Source organism: Panthera tigris, chromosome F2, assembly GCF_018350195.1.
Source record: "Panthera tigris isolate Pti1 chromosome F2, P.tigris_Pti1_mat1.1, whole genome shotgun sequence".
Lineage (NCBI taxonomy): Eukaryota > Metazoa > Chordata > Mammalia > Carnivora > Felidae > Panthera > Panthera tigris.
The window spans coordinates 3652937-3666506 of NC_056676.1; the positions used below are offsets into that span (position 1 = coordinate 3652937).

The window sequence follows — 13570 nt, forward strand, 5'->3', positions numbered from 1 at the left end:
AAGGCAGGCGGCTTTTAATTAAAGGCATTCATGTAGACAGTTCTCCTCACACCTGTATCCTCATTTCTTTAGCTGGGCTGTGTATGTGTGCATGCATGAGTGTTTGTGAGTGGGTGTGTACGTGTGTCCAAGTATGCGTGTCTGTGTGCTTGGTGACTAGGAATGATGAAATCGTGGAGGTTCCAAAAGATGTTAAGTACGTAGAGTTTCAGATTTAAAATTCCACCAGAGAGACAGAACGTAGGCTAGTGGTTGCCTAGGGCTAGGGCGAGGGGTGGGGCGATGGACGGAACAGGTTTCCCTTTGGAGGGATGAAAATGTTCTAAAATTGATTATAATGATGCCTGCACGACTTTGAATGCACTAAAAAACACTGACTTGTACATCCTAAAAGGTTGGATTATATAGGAGGTGAAGTGTATCTCAATAAATCTGTTACCAAAATGTTGTACTTAGATTATAAGTATTAAACAAAACTCATCATTTTTCAGATATGGTGTATAAACTATCCTCCTCACGGGCCTCATCTGATGTGGATTTTCTGACATAGCCTCCATTACCTGAGGTCACCTCACATGAAATGGTTAACCTTGCCTGCACCTGTATTAAGTAAAAAATTCCAGATTCATCAGTGCGCAGTTTCCTTAGGTCTCAAATGCTATTCATCGTGTTTTGCTGTGAATCGGCCATAAAATTATATTCTATAAACTGAGTGTAATTTATTTTCTCTGTTTTGTTCTCTCCCTGCCTGAAGACAAAGACAGGGATTTGTTTGCTGCAGGATGGTAATCAGGAGCCTTTCAAAGTCCGGCTGCACCTAGCTAAAGATATTCTGATGATCCAGGAGCAAGATGTGATATGTGTGTCTGGTGAACCTTTCTATTCTGGTGTAAGTAGCTCTTTCTTCTGTTGAAGTTTGTTGTTTTTTCTTTTTCTTTTTTTAATTTGTTCTGTTAACAAAAATGTTTATTCACAGAAAATTCATAATATATTTTCTTTTACTCTCCGAGCCCAGTCAGTCGTCTTTCGTGTCAGCTTTGTTCACATGATTAAGTAAGCACTGTCCTTTTCCAAGTACCAAATCCGGGTCCACAGCCACACATCAGGGCCCATCCCTACACACGAAGGCACCTCGCGGACTCCCGGCTGTGGTTATGGGGCTGCGGTGACACTTCTATCATCTGACCTTGAGCAGGTGCATTCCAGCTTTTTACACAGAGTACTGTCTGAGAACAGCGCAGGGCAGTTTTTCCTATCGTGACCTTACATCATTGCCTACCCTGACGGATGCATCACATTGAACTTTGCAGGCGGTGCCAACGTGGAGCCCAGTTCTTCGCACCTGGGAAGCGTGAGGCTTTAGGTGACAGTCACTGGACTCCATGTCAACGCTTTTCCCCAGGGGAAAGTGCATGAATGATTCCATGGACCTCCCTGATAGAATTATGCCTAAGTGTCATAGCAAGTTCTCTCTGATGCCCCGACTGGTTGGCGTATTACCTCGCCGCTAATCCAGCCTCAGAAAGGGCCATAAATCATCACTCAAGACTCATTGGTCTGCTTAGTAACACTGAAGTACAACTGTGGAAGACATCCTTAGGTGAAATTAGATTATACTTGACAAAACAACTTTGCCATTAAAGAGGACAACTTTCAGAGTTTATCACTTATTGTATAATAACATTAAAGACATTATTTTAACAGTGTTGCCATATGTGATCTCAGAAGAAAATTATAGAAAACAACAAACATTCGGCTTCCTGGATTCCCCGGACATCTATAGCTATTTAGCACAAAGATTTAATTTGTAGCTTATTAACAGACTTACCTCAGAGTGTTTTGTTGGTGACGAATAATGCTGAACTTGAGTTTCCACCTCGCTTGTCACCAACATCCTATGGGAGTCACACCAGGTCCTAAATCAATAGGCCTTTGCTAACTAAAGATAATGGGCATTTTGCAGACTGTTAACTATTCTTTTGTCACAGACCATTTAAATCATCCTGAATCATGGGTCTGGCTGTCAAAGCTGATTAAATTGTTCCCACAGGGTGCCCTTTCTTCCTTTTAGTTAATTAAACAATAGCAGTCAATGGTCAATTCCTTCCTCCCTTCCTCCCTTCCTCCCTTCCTCCCTTCCTTCCTTCTTTCCTTCCTTCCTCCCCCCCTCTATTCCCTCTCCTTCTCCTCCCCTCTCTCTTTCTCTGTCTCTTTTCAGTGAAGCAATACAACTCCTATAAGTCTTTGGAATGAATATATTACACAAGTCCTAGAACAATAAAATGCTGTCATTTGTAAAATCCAGACTATCAACATGGAGATAATATTATTGATTTTAAGCTATGCAATCAAAATAGCTAATATACGTAAACCTAATCTCTCTTTTGAAAAGAATGTTAGGAAGAACTTGATAGAATTAAGGAGAAACATTCTATGATAATGTCAACACATGCAAAAACAAATTGACACAATTTGGCAGTCATTTATAAGAAACACTTTCAGCAAAGTCTAGATAAGATGGAACTCCCTTAAGCCAATAATCTAATGAACACTTCTTACTAACTTTATCATCCACATTGAAGAACTCTCTGAGGTTGTAAGCAAGGCACAGATCATCACTTGCCACATTTTTACTCAATATTGTTTTGGTTGTACAGTAAGTCAGGAAATGGATATAAATGGCATAACAGTTGAAAAAGGAGATAAAACAAGTTTATTTTAGATGCCATGATGGTGTGTGTAGAAAACTCTAAGAAATCTACAAAACATAGAATGACATACAAATTCATCAAGGTTGCTGGAAATAAGGATGATGTCCAAAGTTAGTCATATTTCCATAATTTGCAACACAAAAATAAAAATGGAATCTACAATACATCAAAGGGATAAGAAATTTAGCAAAATATGTACAAAGCTTTTACCTTGAAAACTACAATACTGTGATAAATGAAATGAAGATACACAAGCCAATGGAGAAATGTAACTTGATTGTGAGTTAACGACTAAATATTGTTAAGTTGTCACATCTTCCTAAACACTCATTATCAATCAAAATCCCCAAAATGTTTTTGTAGACCACGACAGGCTATTGCTAGGATTTACATGGAAATACAAAGACTCCAGTATAGCCCAAACGATCTTGAATAAGGAGAGCAAAGTTGGAGTGTTTATATTTCCCACTTTCAGTACTTACTATAAGATTGCAATAATGAATGCAATGTGAGATTGTCACAAGTACAGGTACATGAATCAATAGAACATTATAGAGTCCGGAAACAGACCCATGTTTATATGGCCAATTGCTTTTTTTTTTTTACTGTATAAACAAACTATGCATAACATAAAAGTTATCACTTTAACCATTTTTAAGCATACAGTTCAGTGGCACTGAGCATATTCACATTGATATGAACCTATCACTACTATCCGTATCGAGAATTTTCATCATCTCATACTAAAATTCTGGGTCCATTAAGTATTTCCCAGGCCTTCTCCCTTCAGCCCCTGGTAACCTCTATACTACTTTCTGTTTCTATGTATTGACTAATATAAGTGGAATCCCACAATATTCAGCCATTTGTGTCTGGTTTATTTCATTTGGTATAACATCTTCAAGGTTCATCCATGCTGTAGCAAATGTCAGAATTTCCTTCCTTTATAAGACTGTGTAATATTCTGTTGCATGGATATCGCGTCTTTTGTTGATCTTGTTTATCCATCCACCCAACAGTGTATATTTGGGTTGCTTTCGCCTTTTGGCCTTTGTGAATAATGCTAATATGAACATGGGAACACAAGCATCTGAGTCCCTGTTTTTAATTCTTTTGGATACATTCCCAGAAGTGGAATTGCTGCATGAAATGGTAATTCTGTAGCAATTTTTTGTTCAATCTCTTAGCAGATATGTAATTTGCAAATACTCTCTCCCCACCTGTGGCTTGCCTTTTACTCTGTTGTTGCCTTTGATGCGTAGTTTTTGATTTTGATGAAGTTCAATTTATCTCTCTGGACTTTTGGTGTTATAGCTAAGCAATCATTGCCAGATCCAATGTCATGAGTATTTTCCCCTACATTTTCTTCTAAGAGTTCCTAGTTTCAGTTCTTATGTGTACATCATGTACATCATGTACATTGATTTATTTTGAATTAATTTTTGCATATGATTTTGGTTAAGGGCCCAACTTCATTCTTTTGCAGGTGAGTATCCAGTTTTCCTACACAGTTACATCTTGGTACCCTTGTCAACAGTTATTTGACCTTGTATGTGTGGGTTTATTTCTGGACTCTCTATTCTGTAGCATTGGTCTATCCATCTGTTTGTGTGTGAGTACAATACTGTTTTGATTACCTTAGCTTTGCGGTAAATGTTGAAATCAGGAAGTGTGTACCATCCAGCTTTGTTCTTTTGCAAGAATGTTTTGGCTACGTGAGAGTTCCTTGAGAGTCTATATAAATTTTAGGATGGATTTTTATATTTCCATGAAAATTGACATGGGGATTTTAATGAGCATAGCACTGAAGGAGTAGCTAGCTTTGGATAATAATGACATTTTAACAGTATTGAGCCTTCTAAACCAATGAACACAGGATGTCTTTTCATGTATTTACATCTTTATTTTCTTTCAGTAAAATGGGTTGTGGTTTTTAGTGCATATCTGTCACCTTCTTGGTGAGTTAATTCACCTATTTTATTATTTTTGATGCTATTGTAAATGGAGCTGCTTTCTTAATTTTCTTTGCATTGTTGAACTGATTTGTGTGTGTTCACTTTGTATCCTGCTACTCTGCTGATTTTTTCTTTAGTTCTAATGGGTGTGTGTGTGTGTGTGTGTGTGTGTGTGTAATAGAAGGAAAAGTGAAAGTTCACAAATTTGTGGAAATTAAGAAATTTTTAAGCACCCAATGAGAAAAGGAGAAATCACAAAGGAAAATACAACATACATAAAGACGAGTGAAAATGAAAAGTACGACATATCAAACTTTGAGCTGCAGTGGAAACTGCCAAGAAGGGAAACTTCAGCTGCAAAGTGTAGGTTTTCTGCATAGAAGATCATGTCATCTGTGAGCAGAGGTAATTTTAATTTTCTTTCCAATTTGCATATCCTTTATATCTTTTTCTTGTTTCATTTCTTTGGCTAAGACCTCTAGTGCTGCATTTCACAGAGATGCTGAAAGTAGGCACGTTGGCCTTGCTCTTGCTCTTGGAGACGACGCTGTAAGTCCTTCACCTCTGAGTCCAGTCTTACCTGTAGGTTTTTCATATATGCCTTTATTCTATTGAGGTAGTTTTCTTCTAGTCTTAGTTTTTTGAGTGTTGAAAGGGTGTTGAATTTGTCAGATTTTGTTTTTCTGCATCAATTGATGTAATTGTGTCTGTGTGTGTGTCCTTCATTCTGTGAATATGGTATATTACAATGGCTGAATTTCACGTGTTGGATCATTCTTGCATTCCAAAAATAAATCCCACTTTGTCATGATCTATAATATTTTTAATATGTTGCTGAATTCAGTTTGCTAGTATTTTGTTGAGGATTTCGCATCAATGCTCATAAGGGTCTGTAGCTTTCTTTTCTTGTAGTCTTTCTGGTATTGGTACCAAGGTAATGCTGGCCTCAAAAGGAGTTAGGGTGTTTTCCCTCCTCTTTAATTTTTTTAACAGTTTGAGAAGAACTGGTATTGTTTCTCCTTTAAATGTTTGGTAGAATTGACTAGTGAAATTACCAGGTCCAAGCCTATGTGGGAAGGTTTTTGATTGCTGATTTAATCTCTTTATTAGTACTATGTCTATTCAATTTTTCTATTCATGATTCAGGCTGAGTGGGTTTTGTGTTTTTAGGAATTTATGTCATCAAGCTATCTAGTTAATTCTTAGTTCCCTTTTTGATCTTTTAAAAAATTTCTATTAGTTGGTAGTAATGTCCTCACCTTTAGTTCCGATTTTAGTCATTATTTTCATCTATAATATTCTTCTTTTCTTAGCCAATGTAGGTAAACATTTATGATTTTGTTAATCTTTTCAAAGTATAAACTTATTTCATTGATTTTCTGTATTATTTTTCTATTCTTTGTTTTATGTATCTCTGTTGTAATCATTATTTTCTTCCTTCTGTTTTTTTTTTTTTTTTTTAAATCTTCTTAAATGGTTAAGTTGTTAAGTTGTTGGTTGGAGATTTCTCTTTTTATGTTAACTTTTACAGCTAAAGTTTCCCTTCCTGGCACTGCTTTTGTTGCAGCTCAAAGTTTTGCTATGTTGTATTTTCATTTTCATTCATCTGTAAGTGTGTTCTATTTCCCCTTGTGATTTCTCCTTTTCCCATCGGGTGCTTGAAAATGTGTTAAGTTCCACAAATTCGTGAACTTTCCCTTTTCCTTCGGTTACTGATTTCTAACTTCATCCTGTTATGGTCAGAGAAGATAGTTTGTATGCCCTATGCCTTCTAAAATCTACTGAGACTTAATTTGTGTGTGGCCTGATACACGCCGTGCCTGGAGAGGGTGCCACGTTCCCTTGTGAAGAGTGCCAGCCTTCGAAAGGACTGTACCGTCCTGTTGGTTCGCCTTGAGATTTTTTTGTTGTTGCTGAAAACTGGACATTTGTCTCTTACAATGTGGTCACTCTAGAACTAAAATTCTTCCCTTTCCCAGGGTTTGCTGCTTTTGTGTGTTTCCTAGTCTTTAATTTCTGTAGGCCATCTCTAGGCCAGGGATTAGCCTAAAGTGTCTTCTCAGCTCTTGCCTGAGCCTGTGTCTTTCCCTGGACGTGCTCCGTGACTTTGTAAATCCCCCCGTATGTGAATGCACAGTTTCTTTTGAGTATCCTACTTCTTATGTGTCTGGCTCCCAAAAGAGCAAACAGAGAAAGGAAGGGGAAGGAAGGCCCTGGCTCTTTGAATCTCCAAGAAGTTGCTGGAGCCAGTGGGGATTGCAACAGAGGCAGCTTGCCTGTGTCTCTCTGCAGCTGTGCTAGCAAAGGAGAAATCAGTGGGGCACCTGGGTGGCTCAGCTGCAAACTTCAGACTCTTGATTTCGGCTCAGGTCACTGCACCCAGCTCAGCTGCGTGTGAGATTCTCTCCCTCTCTGCTTCTTTCTCCTCTCTCTCTCTCTCTCTCTCTTTCATGCTCTCTCTCAAAATAAAGAAATAAACTTAAAAAAAAAAAAGTAGAAGTCCGTGATCAGAGCTTGGATCCACAATATTTCGAGTAGAGTCCCCACTGCCTACTGTTTCCCACGAGCCAGGTGTCAGCTGCTTCAGGAACAGGTACACAGCTGTCTGTCATTGGGCAGGGGTGGGTGGGGGGAGAGGAATGGGTATTTGCTACTGTTCCGAGAGCTGAAGTTGACCTAAATTAGCCATGACTTACCATTCAGAACTTCTGCTGAAAGTTACAGTCCTTACCGTAGGCTCCAGAATTCAAAAATAATTATACCAGGCAGATTCTACCAGTGCAATTGTAGATGGGAAAGAAGGATTCTTGGTGCTTTCTATTTCCCATTCTTTTTTTTTTTTTAATGTTTATGCATTTATTTTTGAGAGAGAGAGCCTGTTCGCATGAGCTGGGGAGGAGAAGAGAGAGAGAATCTCGAACAGGCTCTGCACTGTCAGTGTGGAGCCCAATGAGGGGCTGGAACTTATGAACCGTGAGATCATGACCAGAGCCAAAATCAAGTCAGAAGCTCAACCCACTGAGCCACCCAGGCATCCCTCCCCCATCTTCTTTAATGGCACTGGTCACTTGTCATATCAGTTCAAAGGGGAGTGAAAATCTTTTCAATAAATATGCTGGAACAGCTCAATAAATAAATGGAAAAATAAGATTACAATGAATTATGAATATTTTCAGATTGATTTTACTGTATGTGAAATGTGAAACCAAAACAAATAAGTTTCTGGAAAAAAAAACATAGGAAAATATTTTTGATTCCGAGTGTAGACAACAATTTTTTAGGACAAAACAATTCTAATACAATAAAAAAAATGGTAATGTGTACTCTATCAATATTTTAAAAATTTGATCTTTAAAATACCTTTTTTAAGAAAATGAAAAAGCAAACCCCAGATTAGGAGAAAATATTCCCTATTTGAGATAGGACTTGTGTCCAGAATATATAAAGAACTACCACAAATTGAAAAAAAAAAAAGGTACAAACAATCCAATTAAAGGAAAAAAATAATAACAACTGAGCAAAAGACCTCAAAATAAGATATTCAACTTGCTTAGGAGAGCATAAAATGATGGTCCAATTTATTAGTCATCAAGGAACTGCAGATCAGATTAAAATACCATAATATACAAATTGACACTCATTACAATGACTTAAAAAAAGACTTGGCAAAGATGTGTTTCATTTAGAAATCTCATGCATTAAGTATCAGTTGAGCAACCTCTTTGGGAAACTATTTGGCAGTTTCTTATAAAGTTAAACATAAACCTTCTCTGAAGTGAAAAAATCCTACTCTTTGGGATTTACCCAAGATTAATGAAAACAAATGTTCACAGGAAGGCTTGTACAAGAATATGCAAGTTATGAACCAAAACAAGTTGTGAATTGATAAATGAATTTTGGTACATTCACAAAATGGGTTTCTATTCATTTATTCTTTCAGTGAAAAAAATAAATAAGGGATTTCCAGTTTGTGGCTCTACATATTAAGGAACTTGGAAATCACCACTCTATCACGACAAGTAAAATCTGAACAGACCGGAAAAGCATCAGCTCTCCTTGGATCCTTAAGGGAGAGGACGACACAGGGCAAACTGCTACTCCCAAGACTGGACAGACAGGCAAATACAGAAAGTCACAGCTTACCAAATGAGAGGCCTGCCCAAAGGAATCACCGTGGCCACCTGTGCTGGCATAGGAAAACCAGAACTGTAATTGGATCCCTGGAGGCTCAGTGTGGACAAGTCTGAGGGTTAAAGGTGCCAGGGGACTTCTGGCTTCCAGTTCCGCTTGTAAGGATCTTGGAAGGCACCACTCCTTCCTCAAAAATAAAAAGTTGAACAGACTGAAAACTCAACGCTTCTTGGATTCCTGACAGAGAAGACAGGGCCAACCTCGGCCCTCAGAACTGGGGAGACAAGACAGTTGAATACAGGGAGTTGCTGCTAACCAGAGTCTCATGAGCAGACAGTGGGAACCAGGGCCAGGCAGGAAGATCTGAGCTATAATTGACAAATTGCTGGCCACTCAGTGTGGGCAATCTGAGAATTAACTCGAAGGGGACCCAGTCATAGGGGGCCCCACAGTGTTTTAAAATTTATCTCCAGGAGTTTGACCAGTTTCTTACAGTAAGAACTGGAGATAAATCCCCTCTGGTGTCCACGGAGTGGGAGGGAGAAATGGAACCAGAAATGGGTCAGAGCACTGTTTTCTGAACGATGCCTGCCCTCACAGGAAGCTAGTTAGCTAATCAGCGCCTAAACTACTTGGGCGTTTTCTGACCCTAACTGACCTGAGGAAGGAAAATACCCAACTCCAGCACCAATGCCTGTGTCCTCTAGCCATCCCGTTCTACTCAAGGGGGTGGGAATAAACTGAGAAGGACTTTTGAGGTTCCATAAACACAGGCTTCTCAAAAGCCTGAGACCTAATCACAGGGTTGGGGAAAGCTTCCCCTCACTACACTATTAAAGGCCTGCTGATAGCAGTTCCTTTGACCGAGTACATCATGGGAAGCTACCAAGAAATTACTAGAAGAAACACCAAGAAGGTTAAACGCACATGCACATGCGTGCACACACACACACAAACTTTGAAGAGACAGAACAAACCTCAGAACCAGACATGTCAGAGATGTTGGCATTATCAGAGCAGAAATTTAAAACAACTCTGATTAAAAAGCTAAGGGCTCTACTGAATAAAATAGGCAGCATGAGGAAAGATGGGTAATGTAAGCAGAAAGATGGAAATCCTCAAAAAGCACCCCCAAAAATTCTAGAGATAAAAACACAGAAACAGAAAGGATGAATTCCTTCAAAATGTTCATTGGTAGACGGGACACGGCAAAGGACAGAATCTCTGAGTTAGAGGATTTATAAATGGAATCCTCAAAAACTGAAAAATTACAAGAACAAAGACTGAAAAGAACAGAACAGAATATCCAAGGACTGTGGGACACGTACGAACAGTGTAACATATGTGAAGTGGGAATATCAGAAGGAGAAGAAAGAGAGAACAGAACAGAAAAGATATTTGAAGCAATAATGACTGAGAATTTTCCCCAGATTAATGTCAGACACCAAACCACAGGCGCAGAAATCTTAGAGAACAGCAAGCAGGATAAATGCTAAAAACCTACACCTAGGCATATCATTTTCAAGTTACAGAAAATCAAAGATAAAGAAAAAATACTGAATAAAGCCAGAAGAAAAAACACACCTTGCCTGTAGAGGAACAGAGATCAGATTTACAACTAACTTTTGGGGCACCTGGGTGGCTCAGTCGGTTAAGCATCCAGCTCTTGGCGGTGATGATGATCTCGCGGTTTGTGGGTTCCAGTCCCACATCAGGCCCCACACTTACAGCACGGATAAATCAACTTAAAAAAAAAAAGATTTACAACTAACTTCCCCTTAGAAACCATGCAAGCAGGAAGAGAGTGGAATGAAATATATAAAGTGTTGAGAGGAAAAAATCACCAACCTCGAATTCTGTATCCTGCAAATTTTTTCTTCAGAAGTGGAGGACAAAAACTTTCTCAAACAAAAACCAAGGAATTTTTTGGCAGCAAATCTGTCTTTCAAGAAATAATGAAAAAGTTTTTTAGGGAAAAGGAAAACAATGTAGGTCAAAAACATGGATCTTCATAAAGAAAGGAAGAGCAACAAAGAATAAATAAATGAAAGAAAAATAAGTCCTTTTTTTTATTCTTAATTGGCATAACAGATAAAAGTTTGCTCAAAATAATAACAGCAAAAATGTTTTTATTATGTTTATGAACACTATATATATTTTATATAGTATACTATACTATATAATATTTTATATTATATATAATATATATACTGTATACAAATACTGTACACATATTTATGAATGACTATTATAAGTGAAATGAGTAACAGAAACTAGACAAGGAAAGGGAGAGCAGGATTAGGATTATTTGGTTATTATAAGGTACTCAGACACCTGTGAATCAGTGTAGTGTTATTTGAAAGTGGCTTTGGATTACCTGCAAGTATATATCGCGAGCATTTGGTCAACTACTAAAAAAAGTAAAAAGGGAAGTATAACTGGTATAATAAGAAAGGAGAGAAAATGGAATATGATTCTACAAAGTACAGAATACTCCACTTAAACAACCAAGGGCAGAAAAAGAGTGGTAGGATACAATCGACAGCAATAAACTGAAAAAATAACAAATATGGTAGCTGTTAGGCCAACTATATCAGGAACCACCGTAAAATAATATGCCAATTAAAAGACCGAGACTGTCAGAATGCATCAAAAATCCAGACCCACCTACATATTGTCTACAATAAATCCATCTTAAATATAAAGACACATACAGATTAAAATTAAATAGGCTGAGAAAAATATACAGAAAGTATAGACTAATATCTTCAATGAACATAGATGCAAAATCATCCACAAAATAGTCACAGATCGAATACCAACCATGTGTAAAAAGAATTGTATGCCATGACCAAATGGGATTTATACCAGGTATGCGAATTTGGTTTATCATTGAAAACTCAACTAATGTTATCCATGACATTGACAGGCTAAAAAAGAAAAAAAAAAAAAAACCTTTCTAGTGGAAGAACACTGGGAGGGAAGCCCCATCCCCCGTTGGTACAGTGTTATGAACAGACCCCGTCTCCTTTCCAACACATACCTCACCACCAGGCCAAATGAATTTGGCCGGGAAAACATCTGGTAGCTACTGCCTCTTAGATCATCCATTCTACCTCTCACAGAATCACTGGAACTCACGAGGCTCCAGTCCTTTCCCTCTGAAAGCAGTGCAACAACTGACCAGGTATTCCCTCTGTGCACCTTTACAGGCACCAGCCAGGTCTAGGGTGTGCTCAGCCACTGTCTTTCAGAAATCCCACAATAAGAGGTCACTAGTCCCTATCTTCAAGGACACAGCAACATTTCAGGTCTATATGTTCATCCCACCCCCTGGAGGATCCTCCCAGAAGGTAGAGGAGATGGTGCCCGCAGGGGCCTGCCCATACACTGTGGTGCTCTGCCTCCTACACAGTGGTGGTCACTTGCCCAGCCACTGGCCGCTAGGGCTCACGGCTTTGTGTGTGGGAGCCCGCGCACTGGGCGAGGGAAGGTGTTAGGAATTGCCTCCCCCGGAGGCGGCCCTCCACCAGTGACCAACAGAAACTGGAGGGTGAACACCAGCTTAAGTCTGGGGCGGGTATTTTGAAAGACGTTCCGATTCCCAGTAGGATGGGGCCAGCGACACCGAGCAGTAACCTGCTCGAAACCCTCCCTGCATTGGCTTCGCTTCCTTCCGCTCTCCAACTCCCTTCTCTTCACCCGGGAGCACTTCCTGGGACCCATCTCAAATGAAATTCTACCTTTTAAATCGACATCTGGAGGTAACCAGCCTACAAAAAAGAATGTAATTCCCTACACTCTAAGGATTACAGCTGTTCTCTGGGAGAACACTGCTTTTTTCAACTGCCCCCTGTTGAAGGCCCTTAGGCACCTCTGCATGGAAAATCAGACCCTCTTTGGACGTGACCTTCACAACGTATGGTCTTTGTGCTCTCTCTCTAGAATGATAGCTTGACTTTTCACTTACGATGAGTTTGGGAGGGTGGAGGATTAGGGCTGAGGTCATCATCCAACTGGTGTGAGAATCAAGTCAGATCTGTGCCTAACAGCTGAAACATTGTTGACACTTAGTCTCCTCAAGTTAGGGGAAAGGATAGGAGAGTGGTCTTAGGGCACAGCAGATATTAGGTGGAGACACCAGGCAAGGATGACAGTATGAAATCTGGGGGCAATGTTATGAAGCTCTGGTTGGCGAATGTGGGAATAGAAAATCGTAGTAAATGTGGGAGGGGGGCCTCTATGAGAGGGGACCTCAGGGAGCTAATGACAGCCTTGTCCTCAGGCAGTTTGCTTGTGAAGGAAAATGAAGCTCCATTCTTCAGGAAACCTTAGGAGAGTATAGCAGTTCACAGTTTGAATCTCCTTACACCCTGACAGGAGGGCAGGAGGAGCTGGGATTCATGTTCCTAGGCCCATTCCATTAGTTTAGGCTTGCTTCTGGGGTTGCCACCTCCTATCATTTCTGGCCCGCTCAGCCTAGCTGAGAAAGCCCTTGGGCAAGGAGCCTCAGTGAGATGAGTCCTGAACTGGAGAATTAGCAGTGGAGCCTGACAATGCCTGAACGTGGGAGGGGGGCCCTGGGACCTGGAATTGGCCTACTGACCGTGGAGCACAGACAGAGACATGAGTCCAGGGGAAAGCCTCACTCCAATAGGTGAGACTTGGGGCTGAGTGGTTTGAGAACTTGGGTTAAGCAAAATGTTTATATGTGGAGATCAAGGATGAGCAGACTGGCCAAAACCTAGGCATCCATGCTAAGAGAGCCTCTTA

The 13570-nt window shown here is 39.7% G+C and overlaps 1 protein-coding gene across 2 annotated transcripts in view; it reads left to right on the plus strand.

Moving 5' to 3' along the window:
* The window catches only part of SNTG1 (syntrophin gamma 1), a 564850-nt gene that overhangs the window by 244788 nt on the left and 306492 nt on the right, over positions 1–13570 (plus strand). For both annotated transcript variants that reach the window (XM_042973560.1, XM_042973561.1), the window contains exon 3: positions 755–889. In XM_042973560.1, the coding sequence (XP_042829494.1) occupies positions 755–889 (135 nt within the window). The remainder of the gene's footprint in view (positions 1–754; positions 890–13570) is intronic.